The following is a 13,684-nucleotide window of genomic DNA, read 5'->3' as shown; positions in this document are numbered from 1 at the left end:
ACTGTTTTCTGTAGTAGCTGCACCAATTTACATTCCCACAAACAGTGCACATCCTCATCAATACTTGTTACCTCTTGTGCTTTTGATAACAGCCTTTCTACAGGTATGAGGTGATAGCTCATTGTGGTTTTGATTTGCATTTCCCTGATGATTGGTGATGTTGAACACATTTTCATGCGTCTGCTAGCCATCTGTACATCTTTGGAAGAATGTCTATTCAGATCCTCTGCCTGTTTTTTAATTAGATTGTTTGGTTTTTTTGCTGTTGAGTTCTGTGAGTTCTTTATGTATCTTGTATATAAACCCCTTAAAGGATATATAATCTGCAAGTATTTTTTTCACATTTAGTAGGTTGCCTTACATTTTGTCAATGGTTTCCTTTCATGTGCAGAAGCTTTTTAGTTTGATGTAGTTCCACCTGTTTATTTTTTCTCTTGTTGTCTTTGCTTTAAGGTTCAAATCAAAAAATCATCACCCAGACTCATGTCAAGGAGTCTTACCGCCTATGTTTTCTTTTAGGATTTCAATGGCTTCAGATCTTACATTCAAGTCCTTTTTTTTTTTTTTTTTTGCCTTTTTGGAATATCACCAATTATTGGTTCTTTTATTTTCTTGAATTAGTTGGTTGATGTTGAATCTAATACATAGAGGAAAAAAACGCCAAGCCATGCTTTTGAAAAATGGGTCTTACATTGTTTTTTTTTTTAAACTGAAGTATAGTTGATTTATAATATTGCATTATTTTCAGGTGTACAGCAAAGTGATTCATAAACACATATATATATATATTCTTTTTCAGATTCTTTTCCATTATAGGTTATTACAAGATATTGAATATAGTTCCCTGTGCTATACAGTAAGACTTTGTTGTTTATCTATTTTATATATATATATATATATATATATATATATATATATATATATATAGTAGTTTGTATCTGCTAATCCCAAACTCCTAATCTATCCCTTCATCTATCCCTTCCCCCTTTCCTCTTTTGTAATCATAAGTTTGCTTTCAGTGTCTTTGAGTCAGTTTCTGTTTTGTAAATAAGTTCATTTGTATCATTTTTTAGATTCCACATAAGTGATATCATAATATTTGTCTTTCACTGTCAGGCTTACTTTACTTAGTATGATAATTTCTACGTATATCCATGTTGCTGCAAATGGCAATATTTCATTCTTCCTTATGGCTAAGTAATATTCCATTATATAATATATACCACATCTTCTTCATCCATTCATCTGTTGATGTACACTTAGGTTGCTTCCATGTCTTGACTATTGTAAATAGTGCTGCTATGAACATTGGGGTATATGTATCTTTTCGAATTAGAGTTTTTGTCTTTTCTGGATATATACCCAGGAGTGGGATTGCTGGATCATATGGTAGCTCTATTTTTAGTTTTTTAAAGAACCTCCATACTGTTCTCCATAATGGCTGTACCAATTTACATTCCCACCAACAGTGTAGGAGGGTTCCCTTTTCTCCACACCCTCTCCAGCATTTATTATTTGTAGACTTTTTGATCATGGCCATTCTGACTGGTGTGAGGTGATACCTCATCGTAATTTTGATTTGCATTTCTCTAATAATTAGGCATGTTGAGCATCTTTTCATGTGCCTATTGGCCATCTGTATGTCTTCTTTGGAGAAATGTCTATTTAGGTCTTCTGCCCATTTTTTGATTGGGTTGTTTGTTTTTTTGTTATTGAGTTGTATGAGTGTCTGTATATTTTGGAAATTAAGCCTCTGTTGGTCACATCATTTGCAAATATTTTCTCCCATTCCATAGGTTGTCTTTTCATTTTCTTTATTGTTTCTTTTGCTGTGCAAAGCTTTTAAATTTCATTAGGTCCCATTTGTTTATTTTTGCTTTGATTTCTTTTGCCTTGAGAGAGACTGACCTAAGAAAACATTGGTATGATTTATGTCAGAGAATGTTTTGCCTATATTCTCTTCTACGAGTTTTATGGCGTCACATCTTATATTTAAGTCTTTAAGCCATTTCAAATTTATTTTTGTGTATGGTGTGAGGGAGTGTTCTAACTTCATTGATTTACATGTGGCTGTCCAAGTTTCCCAGCACCACTTGCTGAAGAGAACTGTCTTTTCTCCATTGTATATTCTTGCCTCCTTTGTCAAAGATATAATTGACCGTAGGTGTGTGGGTTTATTTCTGGGCTCTCTATTCTGCTCTCTATTGATTCATATGCCTGTTTGTGTGCCAGTACCAAACTTTTTTGACTACTGTAGCACTGCAGTATTGTGTGAAGTCTGGGAGGGTTATGCCTACACCTTTGTTCTTTTTCCTCAGGATTGCTTTGGCAATTCTGGGTCCTTTGTGGTTCCATATAAATTTTAGTATTATTTGTTATAATTCTGTGAAAAATGTCACGGGTAATATGACAGGGATCACATTAAATCTGTAGATTGCTCTGGGTAGTATGGACATTTTAATGATATTAATTCTTCCAATACAAGAGCCTGGGACACCTTTCCATTTCTTTGAATCACCTTCAGTTTCCTTAATCAATGTGTTATTGTTCTCAGCACATAAGTCTTTCACCTCCTTGGTCAGGTTTAGTCCTAGGTATTTTTTTTCTTTTTTGGATGCGATCTTAAATGGAATTTTTCTTTTACTTTCTCTTTCTGATATTTCACTGTTAATGTAAAGAAATGCAATGGATTTCTGTATGTTAATCTTGTACGCTGCTACCCTGCTTATTTGGTTTATCAGTTCTAATAGTTTTTGTGTGGAGTCTTTAGGGTTTTCTACATAAAGTATCATGTCATTTGCATATAATGACAATTTTACCTCTTCCCTTCCAATTTGGATACCTTTTATTTCTTTTTCTTGTCTGAATGGTGTGGCCAGGACTTCCGATACTGCATTGAATAGAAGTGGTGGCAGTGGGCATCCTTGTCTTGTGCCAGATTTTACAGGGAAGGCTTTCAGCTTTTCACTGTTGAGTATTATATTGGCTGTGGGTTTGTCATAAATAGCTTTTATTATGTTGAGATATATTCCTCCTATACCGTTTTTGGTGAGTTTTTTTTTTTTTTTAATTTTTATTTATTATTTATTTATTATTTATTTTTTGCTGTGTTGGGTCTTCGTTTCTGTGCGAGGGCTTTCTCTAGTTGTGGCAAGCGGGGGCCACTCTTCATCGCGATGCGCAGGCCTCTCACTATCGCGGCCTCTCTTGTTGCAGAGCACAGGCTCCAGACGCGCAGGCTCAGTAGCTGTGGCCCACGGGCCCAGCCGCTCCGCGGCATGTGGGATCTTCCCAGACCAGGGCTCGAACCCGTGTCCCCTGCATTGGCAGGCAGATTCTCAACCACTGCGCCACCAGGGAAGCCTGGTGAGTTTTTTTTTTTACCATGAATGAATGTTGAATTTTATCAAATGCTTTTTCGGCATCCATTGACATGAACATGTGATTTCTGTCTTCTCTTTTGTTGCTGTGGTGTTATCACAATGATTTGCGTATGTTGAACATCCTGAATCCGTTTTCAGTTAATTTTTGTGTATGGTGTAAGACAGTGGCTCAGTTTCATTCTTTTGCATGTCGTTGTCCAGTTTTCCCAACACCATTTACTGAAGAGACTATCCTTTTACCATTGTATATTCTTGCCTCCTTTGTCATAAATTAATTGACCATATATACGTGGGTTTATTTCTGGGCTCTCTATTCTGTTCCATTGATCTATGTGTCTGTTTTTATGCCTATACGGTTTTGATTACTATAGTTTTGTAACATAATTTCAGGTCAAGGAGTACGATGCCTCCAGCTTTGTTCCTTCTCAAGATTGCTTTGGCTATGGGTCTTCTGTGGTTCCATTCAAATTGCAGAATTGTGTGAGTTCTGTGAAAATGCCATTGGAATTTTGATAGGGATTGCACTGAATCTGTAGATTGCTTTGAATAGTATGGACATTTTAACAATATTAATACTTCCAATCCATGAGCATGAAATATCTTTCCACTTATTTGTTTCTTTAATTTATTTCATCAATGTCTTATAGTTTTCAGCATACAGGTCTTTCACCTTCTTGGTTAAATTTATTCCTAGATATTTTTTTATTTTTGATGCAACTGTAAATGAATTGTTTTCTTAATTTCTCTGATAGTTTGATATTAGTGTATAGAAATGCAACAGATTGCTGTATCTTGATTTTGTATCCTGCAACTTTACCAAATTCATTTATTAATTCTAACAGTTTTCTGGTGGAGTCTTTAGGGTTTTCTATATATAGTAAATTATCATTTGCAAATAGTGACAGTTTTAATTCTTCCTTTCCAATTTGGATGCCTTTTATTTATTTTTCTTCCCTAATTGCTCTGGGTGAGACTTCCAATACTATGTCAAATAAAAGTGGTAAGATTCGGCATCCCTGTCTTGTTCCTGATCTTAAAGGAAATGCTTTCAATTTTTCATCATTGAGTATGATGTTAGCTGTGGTCTTATCATATACGGCCTATATTATGTTGAGGTATGTTCTCTTTATACACACTTTGTTGAGAGATGTTGAATTTTGTCAAATGCTTTTTCTGCATCTATTGAGATGATTGTATAATTTTTATCCTTCATTTTGTTAATGTAGTGTACCATAATGACTGATTTGCACATGTTGGACCATCCTTGCATCCCTGGAAAAAATCCCACTTGATCATGGTGTATGATCCTTTTAATGTATTGTTGAACTTGATTTGCTAATATTACACTGAGGATTTTTACATTGATGTTCATCAGGGATACTGGCCTGTAATTTTCTTTCTTGCGGTGTTACTTGTCCAGTTTTGGTGCACCAGCTCTTTAAAGCTTCTTCCCAAAGCAAGTCTCATGGCCACACTTAACTTCAAGTGGGCAGAGAAGTATAATCTTATCATATGCCAAGGAGAGAAGATGAGAATATTTGTTAACAGCTCTAATCATTACTATACCTGAGAAGTCAGAGGAAACACCTCTGATTATTACTCTATATTACTTTTATTGCTTGACCACTTTACAAAGAGCATGTGTTACTTTATCATTTAAAAACACATTCACATGTAGATTTCATATCTGTCCATAGATGAAGATTTATACTTTGGACTGTGGGGTGAAAACTGAGGAAATGCTACTGTCTGATTATAGTAACCTTAACTACAAGTTCAATTTTAAGTGTCGGTAATAAACTTGTTTAAAAAAGGTTGTATCAGCAGGGTTAATGTAATAAAGTAACATCAAATTCTACAAATGGTTTTTAGTTTTTCTATTAAGCTACACAGATTAGTCTAATAAACTGGCAATTATCCATCTCCCCATTGGCCTCAAAAATGTGAAGCTGTCTCTTTTAGTCCTCAGAATAAATATGTGTATGTGCAACCTGGGTATTATTAACTGCAATTTGTAAAAAAGGAAACTGAAGTGTGAGACACATAGCAGTTAATTCAATGGGCCATGATTTTCCCCCCAACACTTTATTTTAAAAATTCAAACAAATAGAATAGTTGAAAAAACTTCTCAGTGCATACTCAGAAAGCCAACACTTAGAATCTATATTTAACATTTTGCTACGTTTGCTTCATCACATATATATTCATCTATCTATCATCTATTGATCTTATTTTTTATTCATTTCAAAGTAAGTTGCAGACAGCACTATCCTTCACCTCTAAACATCTTAATTAGATTTCGGTATTTATATTCTTTATTTTAAAAGTTAAGTTATATATTAGAATGCACAAGTGTATACTTGCCTAAGTTCTAATAAATACATCCACCCATGTAACCAAAATCTCTATCAAGATATACAACAATTCCATTATCCCAGAAAGTTCCCTCACATTGGGCCTTGATTTGAACACAAGATCTCTAAAGTCTCTAAAGTCCACAGTCTTTCCCACAACACTATGCTACTTCTTTTACAAAGGCCCAATGTATAAATACATGAAGCAATAAGAATTCTATTTCTAACCCTCAATAATTAAGGTAGCTGAAATATGGAAATATGAAAAGTAGAAAATACTAGAGATTCCCTCCACTAAAGCCAGACAGCCTAGGTATTTAATATCTGTAGCACAATGACTGTACCACTTTTTGTTTACTAATTTCCACTGAATAAATACAAATCTCTACTTCCTTCCGCAAGAGTTAAAGAATTAATCAAGGAGGTATGGACATGACAATAACAACCATCTCATATGTTCATCTCTTATACCTTCAATTAAACTAATAATGCTTCAGGGCAAGACCATTTCTTAGGCTTGTAAGGCAAGCACTAGGTCAAGTGCTATACACTTTAGTGATTACTATGAGAGGCAGTGAGGAACTGGAGAAAACACAAAACCTTTGGAATCAGCCAAATCTGGATTCAGATCTCTTCAGTATTTATTTAGCTATATAACCATGTACAAGTTAAACTTCTCTAAGCCTCAGTATATCATATGTAAAATGAGGCCTATATTTGGCCTTCCTATCAATGTCAGGTTTCTCAAATAGACGATCTACATGCAGACCCAGGCAAGAGAAGCCCCTACCCTGGACCTCAGGCTTTTGGGGGAATTTTATGTAACAGTTTGTTAATTTAACTTAGTATGTATATGGTATGTAGGTCTACATTTATATTTGCTCCAGATCCTGCAGATGTTACAAATGGGCCTGTCCTGTATCTACTACTAATAACCTAACATGTGTATTGCCATATTCACTTTCAAATATTACCCTATTTAGTCATACAACATTACCATGAGTTAGGTTTCATTAATCCCATTGTGCAGATAAAGAAACAGATGTGGTGAAGAAACCTACCCAGCGCCCTTATCTTCTATCACCATATCACTCTCTTCTTAACTCCCAAATAGCTGAGCTTCCTTCTCTAACATATTATCAATATTTCACTCTCCAAGACAATATGCCCCTAATCCCTAAATCTACTCCCTATTTTCCATGACCTGTCGGTAGCACCTGATACTGTTAATAATTTTTCCTTTCTTAAAACAACTTTCCCTTTGGTTTCTAAGGCAAGACTATTTCATTTCTTCTCTTAGCTTTTGCTCTTTTTCTGTCTCCTCTTGTTAGAGTTTTGGTGAAGAATGAATAAGATCATGTTTTTGGAGAGTGTCAGCATAAAGCATATATTCAATAAGAGGTAGGGTTTCTTTTTAACCTAAAAAGAATAGCTACCATTTTTAAGAATGGTGTCAATTACTCTACTAGGTGATACACACACATGCACACACACTATTCCATTTATCCTAAAAGCACCATAAAATTGAAGTTCAGATTGGCTGACAAATTAACCTGTATTAGAAACCTGGCTCCAACAATTCCTAGGTTTAGGATACTAAGTCACTTAACTTCCCTGAGCTTCTGCTTCCCCATCGTGTAATTTTATAATGTTCTTGTGAGAATTAAATGAAACACAGGATATAAAAACACAAAGTACATGGTACACAGTCAGTAAATGTTAAACTCCTTTCTCTTCTTGTTGCTACCAGGTGAATACATTAATTTTTTATCCTTCCCTTGTGTGCATTTCTAAAAACTAAGTCCTTGATCTCTTGACCTTCTTTCTTTACTCTATACCTACACTCTGTCACACTTGGGAGTCCAACTCCTCCAGAAAGATAGTTTTGAATTATCTGTGACCATTTCTAAGTGGGCAGGCCCACATCTCTAAGTTTTGCTAGTACTTTCTGCTTGAGAATCCCACTGCATACCATCTCAAACTCCTCCTTTCCCTCACAAAGAATGGAAAGCAAAAGACTGGGAGTGGGTGACATAAAATGTTACACAGACAAAATTGATAGGATGCATGATAAAGAAGCTAATTTTATGGTTTCAAGCTTGCCTGAGAAAATTACAAAACTGGAGAAGATTCTCATAGATCATGTCCAAAGTTTTCTCCCCTTTTCCTCATTCTTCAGACATGAAACTCTAATCCTTCTATTTCCCTAACCCACAAAGCCAAAAATGTTCCCATTCCATTGAATTCCCTTACATTTAAATGCTCCATTCATCTAACACCTAATAATACTCTGTCTTCTATTACCAATTTTCTTACATTTACATCTTATCTTCCTAACTATGCTGTAAGTTCTTTAAGGCCAATAACCATCTCTTATACTTTTAGTATTCTTCATAATGCTAATCGACTACTGCTATAAAGATATGGTCAAGAATTCAGAAATTATAAATTAAGATGTTTTCAGATCTTTTTCTGACATGGAAGGAAAACTTTTCAAGTCAAAAGCTGTGATCCACAAATAGAGAAGGTGTGACAAACAGGAAATTTTCTATTTCTCTCTCAAGGATTTTAGTTTTGGCTTTAAACAGAAAAAATATCCTTTAACATATATTTCCTTAGCCATGTGTTAATACTTTATAAATTATTTCCAGGAACTGTACAAGCTTTTCTTCAAAAATACTTATACCAGCATACCTTGGAGATACTGCAGGTTTGGTTCCAGACCACCACAATAAAGCAAATATCGCAATAAAGAGAGTCACACAAATTTTTGGTTTCCCAGTGCATATAAAATTTATGTTTATACTATTACTGTAGTCTATTAAAGTGTTCAAAGGCATTACATCCTAAAAAAACAATATACATACCTTAATTAAAAATACTTTATTGCTAAAAAATGCTAATCATCATCTGAGCCTTCAGCAAGTCATAATCTTTTTACAATAGTAACAAAAAAGATCATTGATGACAGATCACCATAACAAATATAATAATAATGAAAAAGTTTGAAATATTTAAAGAATTGCCAGAATGTGACCGAGAGACATAAAGTGAGCAAATGCTGTTGGAAAAAGACGCCGATAGACTTGCTCCATGCAAGATTGCCAAAAACCTTCAATTTGTAAAAAAACACAATATCTGAGAAGCATAGTAAAGCAAAGCACAGTAAAACGAGATATGCCTGTATTTTCTAATACAGTTACTAGTCATTAATTTCTGTAGGAAAATAATTCCTAAAACTATAAGTCTCAAAAACCACACAATGTAGACTGATGTGCTATTTATTAAATATTAAATAATTTAAAAACTTTCAAAACCGAGATGATAAAAATACTTAGTCTAAAGTTTATTAAAAGAAATGGCTTTCTTCTTTGGTTGAATATATTTAATAACTGGGAAAATTTGATTAAATTAATTTTCTTTACGGTGATCAAAATAGAAGAACTGCAGGACAATAAAACTGATTTTGATTTGCTTATTTTACCTGAGTAGCTTTATCTTTCATGCATGAAGGGTAATGAACATGAGGATCTCGTGGCCACTGTCCTGTGAGATAAGGTCCTGTTATCGTATCCAAAGAAGAGGTTCGCCTTATTGTACCAGAGGTTCGAACTTGATGAGATTTTGGCCTGTCCACTATCAAAAAGTGAAAAAAGATTAGATTAGTCACTAATGAATAAAGTAAAACTTAAAATTATTTAACCCTCATGGTTTGTAAAATATCACTCTGTCAATTTTCCCTACAATATATATTTACCCTAATAGCCCTCCTGCATGATGTGATGAAATTTATAGACCCTCTCCCAGAGGAAAATACATTCACATATTAAATTTTGCACACACTTCCAGGGCTGTCAACCCTACAAAGCCCATCCATTTTAGAGACCTATTCTAAAACCTGTATAGCATCTCCACTGCCATTACTTTATTTAAGACTTCATCATGTCTCAACTGCCAGTTTCCTAAATGCTATCTCTGCATCCACCCTAACTAAATCTTACAGTGCCACCTCCCTCCACTGCTTAAAAAAATTTCCATGCTTATTCACTGCCTTTAACTTAAAGCCCATTATTTTTCACAGTTCAGCTCCCATATACATCAATACTTGATGTCTTGCTACTCCTCCATAAACCCATGTTAACTACGAAATGCCATACAAACTAACTGCAACTTCCCAAATGTAAAACGCTCACTTCTCTGCCTCTATACCTTCTATTATCTCCTGCACCTAAAATGTTCTCCTTCCCTGTTCACTTGACAAAAACTTATCTTCAAGATCAGCTCAGGTGTCACACTGCCTCTGTGAAACCTTTCCCAATGCTCTTCTTTTCTCCATCTCTGTCCTTTTTAAAGATATACGCACTCTCCTCTGCTTGCGTGGAGCCCTAAATTTGTCTTTTTTCCCCAACTAGAGCATACGTTTGGTCCCTACAGATTGAAAAGAAGTTGATGCTCAATACTTATGAATTGATTCACAGCTACACAAAAATAACATGTATAAAGAATCTTATATTTTAATTCAGCTTCCTCATTTATGGATGAAGAATTTGAAGCCCAGAGGGATAAACTTAAATTGTCCAATGAAACAGAACTGCTACCAGGTGATAGAGGTAAAAAGGAACGAAGATATCCAGACATTCTACACAGTTCAATCATCTACTATAATAATCTACTTCTCCTCTCCATATAGGTACCATAGGTACCTCTGCTGAAAATTAAAATGATCATACTGAACTCTATCGTTTCTTTACAAAGAAACTATAAAGGATTTTTCATACATGCATCTCAAATAAGTTACTACTAATGTGCATTGAATAATAAAATCCAGTGGATTACAAGCACCAAGGCTCAGTCTTACTCAGAGTTATATCTCACATCAAACAAAATGTCTTGCACATTACAGAGGGCCAAGAAACATTTGTTATTGAATACTGTCCTTTAACTACCCTTCTGAAACCAAAATACAAAATTGGGTTTTTTTAATCGGAAAACAAAAGAAAATGCAGCATACTGTGAACTATCGTATTATTTACATACAGTCGTCCTCAGTTCTGTGGGGGACTGGTTCTAGGACCCTCACGGATACCAGAATCTGAGGAAGCTCAAGTCCCTTACGTTTGGCCATCCACCTCTCCGGGTTCCACATCCTTGGACACAGAGGGCTGGAGGGCCAATTTTATCTTACAACTGCAGTTCTGATTTCTTCTTTGACCCAAGAGTGTTAGAGAAGATCTGAAAATTACAAAATTTCCTTCCTATCTTTATTACTTAGCTCTCATTTTATTTTGCCATAGGCAGAGAGTCTAGGACAATCTATGTCTACTCTTTGGGATCACCTGAAATTTTATTTGTGACCAAAAATCATGGTCAATTTTTATAAATATTTCATGAGTCACGGAGAACATATATTTTCTGTTTTCAGAATAGTTATTTTTCTTGTACATCAGCTGAAATAAAAATATAGAATATATTAATAAGAAAATTATTAGCTTTATCTGTCACAGACTTAGAGAACTACTCAAGTTTCTAAACTACTCTTGAGATATAACAATTCTCTTTATCTCTTGCAATTTTTATCATTTAAATTTAGTTCTGGGGAATTCCCTGGCAGTCCAGTGGTTAGGACTCTGCACTTCCACTACAGGGGGCATGGGTTCAATCCCTGGTCATCGGGGAACTAAGATCCCGCAAGCTGCGCCGTGTGGCCAAAAACAAGAAACAAACAAAAAAAAGTTTATAGAAATTTAGTTCTGTATAATTTGGTTCCATATTGATTCATGACATCATCATTATGGCTTATATGCTTCACCATTGCAGTCTGTTCCATTTATTACTTTTAAGCTCTGTCAAATTGAACATTATCACCCCTTTATGCTTTCCTTCTATTATAATGTATCTGGTTTGCCTATTCTTTTATTTTCAATTTCTTTCAATCATGCTGTTTAGGTGCGACTCTTGTATACTGTATGTAATTAGGCTTTTTGAAAAAACTTTAGAGTATGTCTTCTCCTTATAAAAGGTATGTTCATCCCACTTATATTTATTGTTATAACAAACTTGATTAAACCTGTCATAACTTTTTTCTTCCTCTTATAAATGCTTCCTTGCTAGTTGTTTTCTATGTTTTACTGTTTACTTCTTTTTCTCCTTCTTACCTTTTCCCCTACCATAGGTAATTTAGAAGATATGCAGATTGTTTTTAGTTCTATTACTAGGAGTTACTTCTATTAATTCTTTTAAATATTTTTTCTGGCTATAAAAGCAATATGCACAAATTTTAGCAACTTTAGGAACACGGAAAATTAACATGTCTCTCATAATCTGATTTATAATAATTTGTTTAAAACTTTTTAAAGTTACTTTACATTCCCTCCACCAAGAAAAAAAAAGACAAAAACAATTTATCCCTTGAAAAAGAACATTTATAGCAATAAAAAAGACCTACATAAAGGTCAGCCACAACCAGAAAATGAAAAGCCACTATATGCAAAAAACTTGTGCCTGAACTTTAAACTGCTCCAAACTATTATGAAAGTTGTATGTAGTCTACCTATAGTTATTAAAACTCCTGTTAACTTGGTGAACAATAGGGATAATTTTTATGTTTTATAGTAAGTATATAAAGAATCTATAAACAAGTCCCTTGATACATATAATATTCTAATCTATACTTTTTTATTATATTGTTAATCACTGGACCTTTGTCTATACCTTCCAAAGGATCCCATTTCTCCCCTTAGTGTCCATTCTCTCTGATTAGCTACTGTCAGAACTGTGGTCTTCAAGTTATTTTGACTGAGTACTCCTAATAGTAAATATCTAAGTATGCAGCAATATGTGCAGTTATTTATTTATAAATGAGGTATATATTATATGACTAATATGTTATATATAGTGTAAACCTAAGTAGAAATTTACACATGATATAAAAAATAAAAATATGTATGAAAAAAATGGAAGTTACATTTTCTTCCTGTATCTCATAAGTGGGTGGCCTTACTTCAGTGTGAAGACCACTGGGATAAGGGACTTTAAATTGGGTGCTCCCAAGGCCCAAGGACCAGTGGCGGTCATCAGCTTGGACTCTGAAAACCTAGGCTCCAACATTTGGTGTAGAAACACTCACCTTGTGCTGAGTATCAGAGGGGGACATTCTTACCAACGAGAGAGCCAAGAAACAGATTTGGCAACCTTTTTCTGGGACAGCGCGGACCGGAACTTCTGGTGTCATTAAATTCATGAGTTTTCTTGTATTGTCCCTTAACCAAAAGGAGCTTTTGTACTTTTAAATGTTGTATAAATGTGTTATATTGGGTGAGAGCCTGAGGTTTTTGAACTGGAAACTTCCTGAAATTTATATCTCCATGTGGTTACCATAAACATAATGTAATAAAAGGGAAAAATATGAATTGGGTGCTAAATTCAATCTACAGATTGGCCAGTTAGCTCTAATTCTGTGATATAACGCTAATGCTTAATTGTGTTAACAATGTGTAAACAAGCATCACACATTACCAATACCAAAAAAACAAAAACGGTCTGCCTTAAGTAGAAAGAATAAGGTAGGACAACATGGTATCAATATCCTGTTATAAAATTCGCTCTACCAGGGACATCCCTGGTGGCCTAGTGGGGGGGACTCTGCGCTCCCAATGCGGGGGGCCTGGGTTCGATCCCTGGTCGGGGAACTAGATCCCACATGCATGCCACAAGTAAGAGCCCGCATGCCACAAATGGGAGCCCACATACCGCAATGAGGATCCCGTGTGCCGCAACTAAGACCCAGCACAGCCAAGATAAATAATAAATAAATAAAGAAATATAAAAAAAAAATTCCCTCTACCAGTCATGATTTTTTTAAAATTATAGTATATGAAGTAAATATACTTGAAAGGTTATATTTCAAACATATGCTTTAAAAGACTCTCGGAAGATGGCGGAAGAGTA

General features: G+C 34.7%; 1 protein-coding gene across 1 annotated transcript in view; it reads right to left on the bottom strand.

The window, feature by feature from the left end:
* Positions 1–10,883, bottom strand: part of GLCCI1 (glucocorticoid induced 1) — a 97,190-nt gene extending 86,307 nt beyond the window's left edge. Inside the window, exons 1-2 of the mRNA XM_036862948.1 lie at positions 10,775–10,883; positions 9,222–9,424 (exon numbers count right to left, since the gene is read on the bottom strand). Coding sequence (XP_036718843.1) covers positions 9,222–9,424; positions 10,775–10,883 — 312 coding nt within the window. The remainder of the gene's footprint in view (positions 1–9,221; positions 9,425–10,774) is intronic.
* Positions 10,884–13,684: the final 2,801 nt, after the last annotated feature.

The sequence above is a fragment of the Balaenoptera musculus genome, chromosome 9 (assembly GCF_009873245.2).
Source record: "Balaenoptera musculus isolate JJ_BM4_2016_0621 chromosome 9, mBalMus1.pri.v3, whole genome shotgun sequence".
Classification (NCBI taxonomy): domain Eukaryota; kingdom Metazoa; phylum Chordata; class Mammalia; order Artiodactyla; family Balaenopteridae; genus Balaenoptera; species Balaenoptera musculus.
The sequence above is the reverse complement of the archived record's forward strand: the minus strand, read 5'-3'. Positions and strand labels throughout refer to the sequence as shown.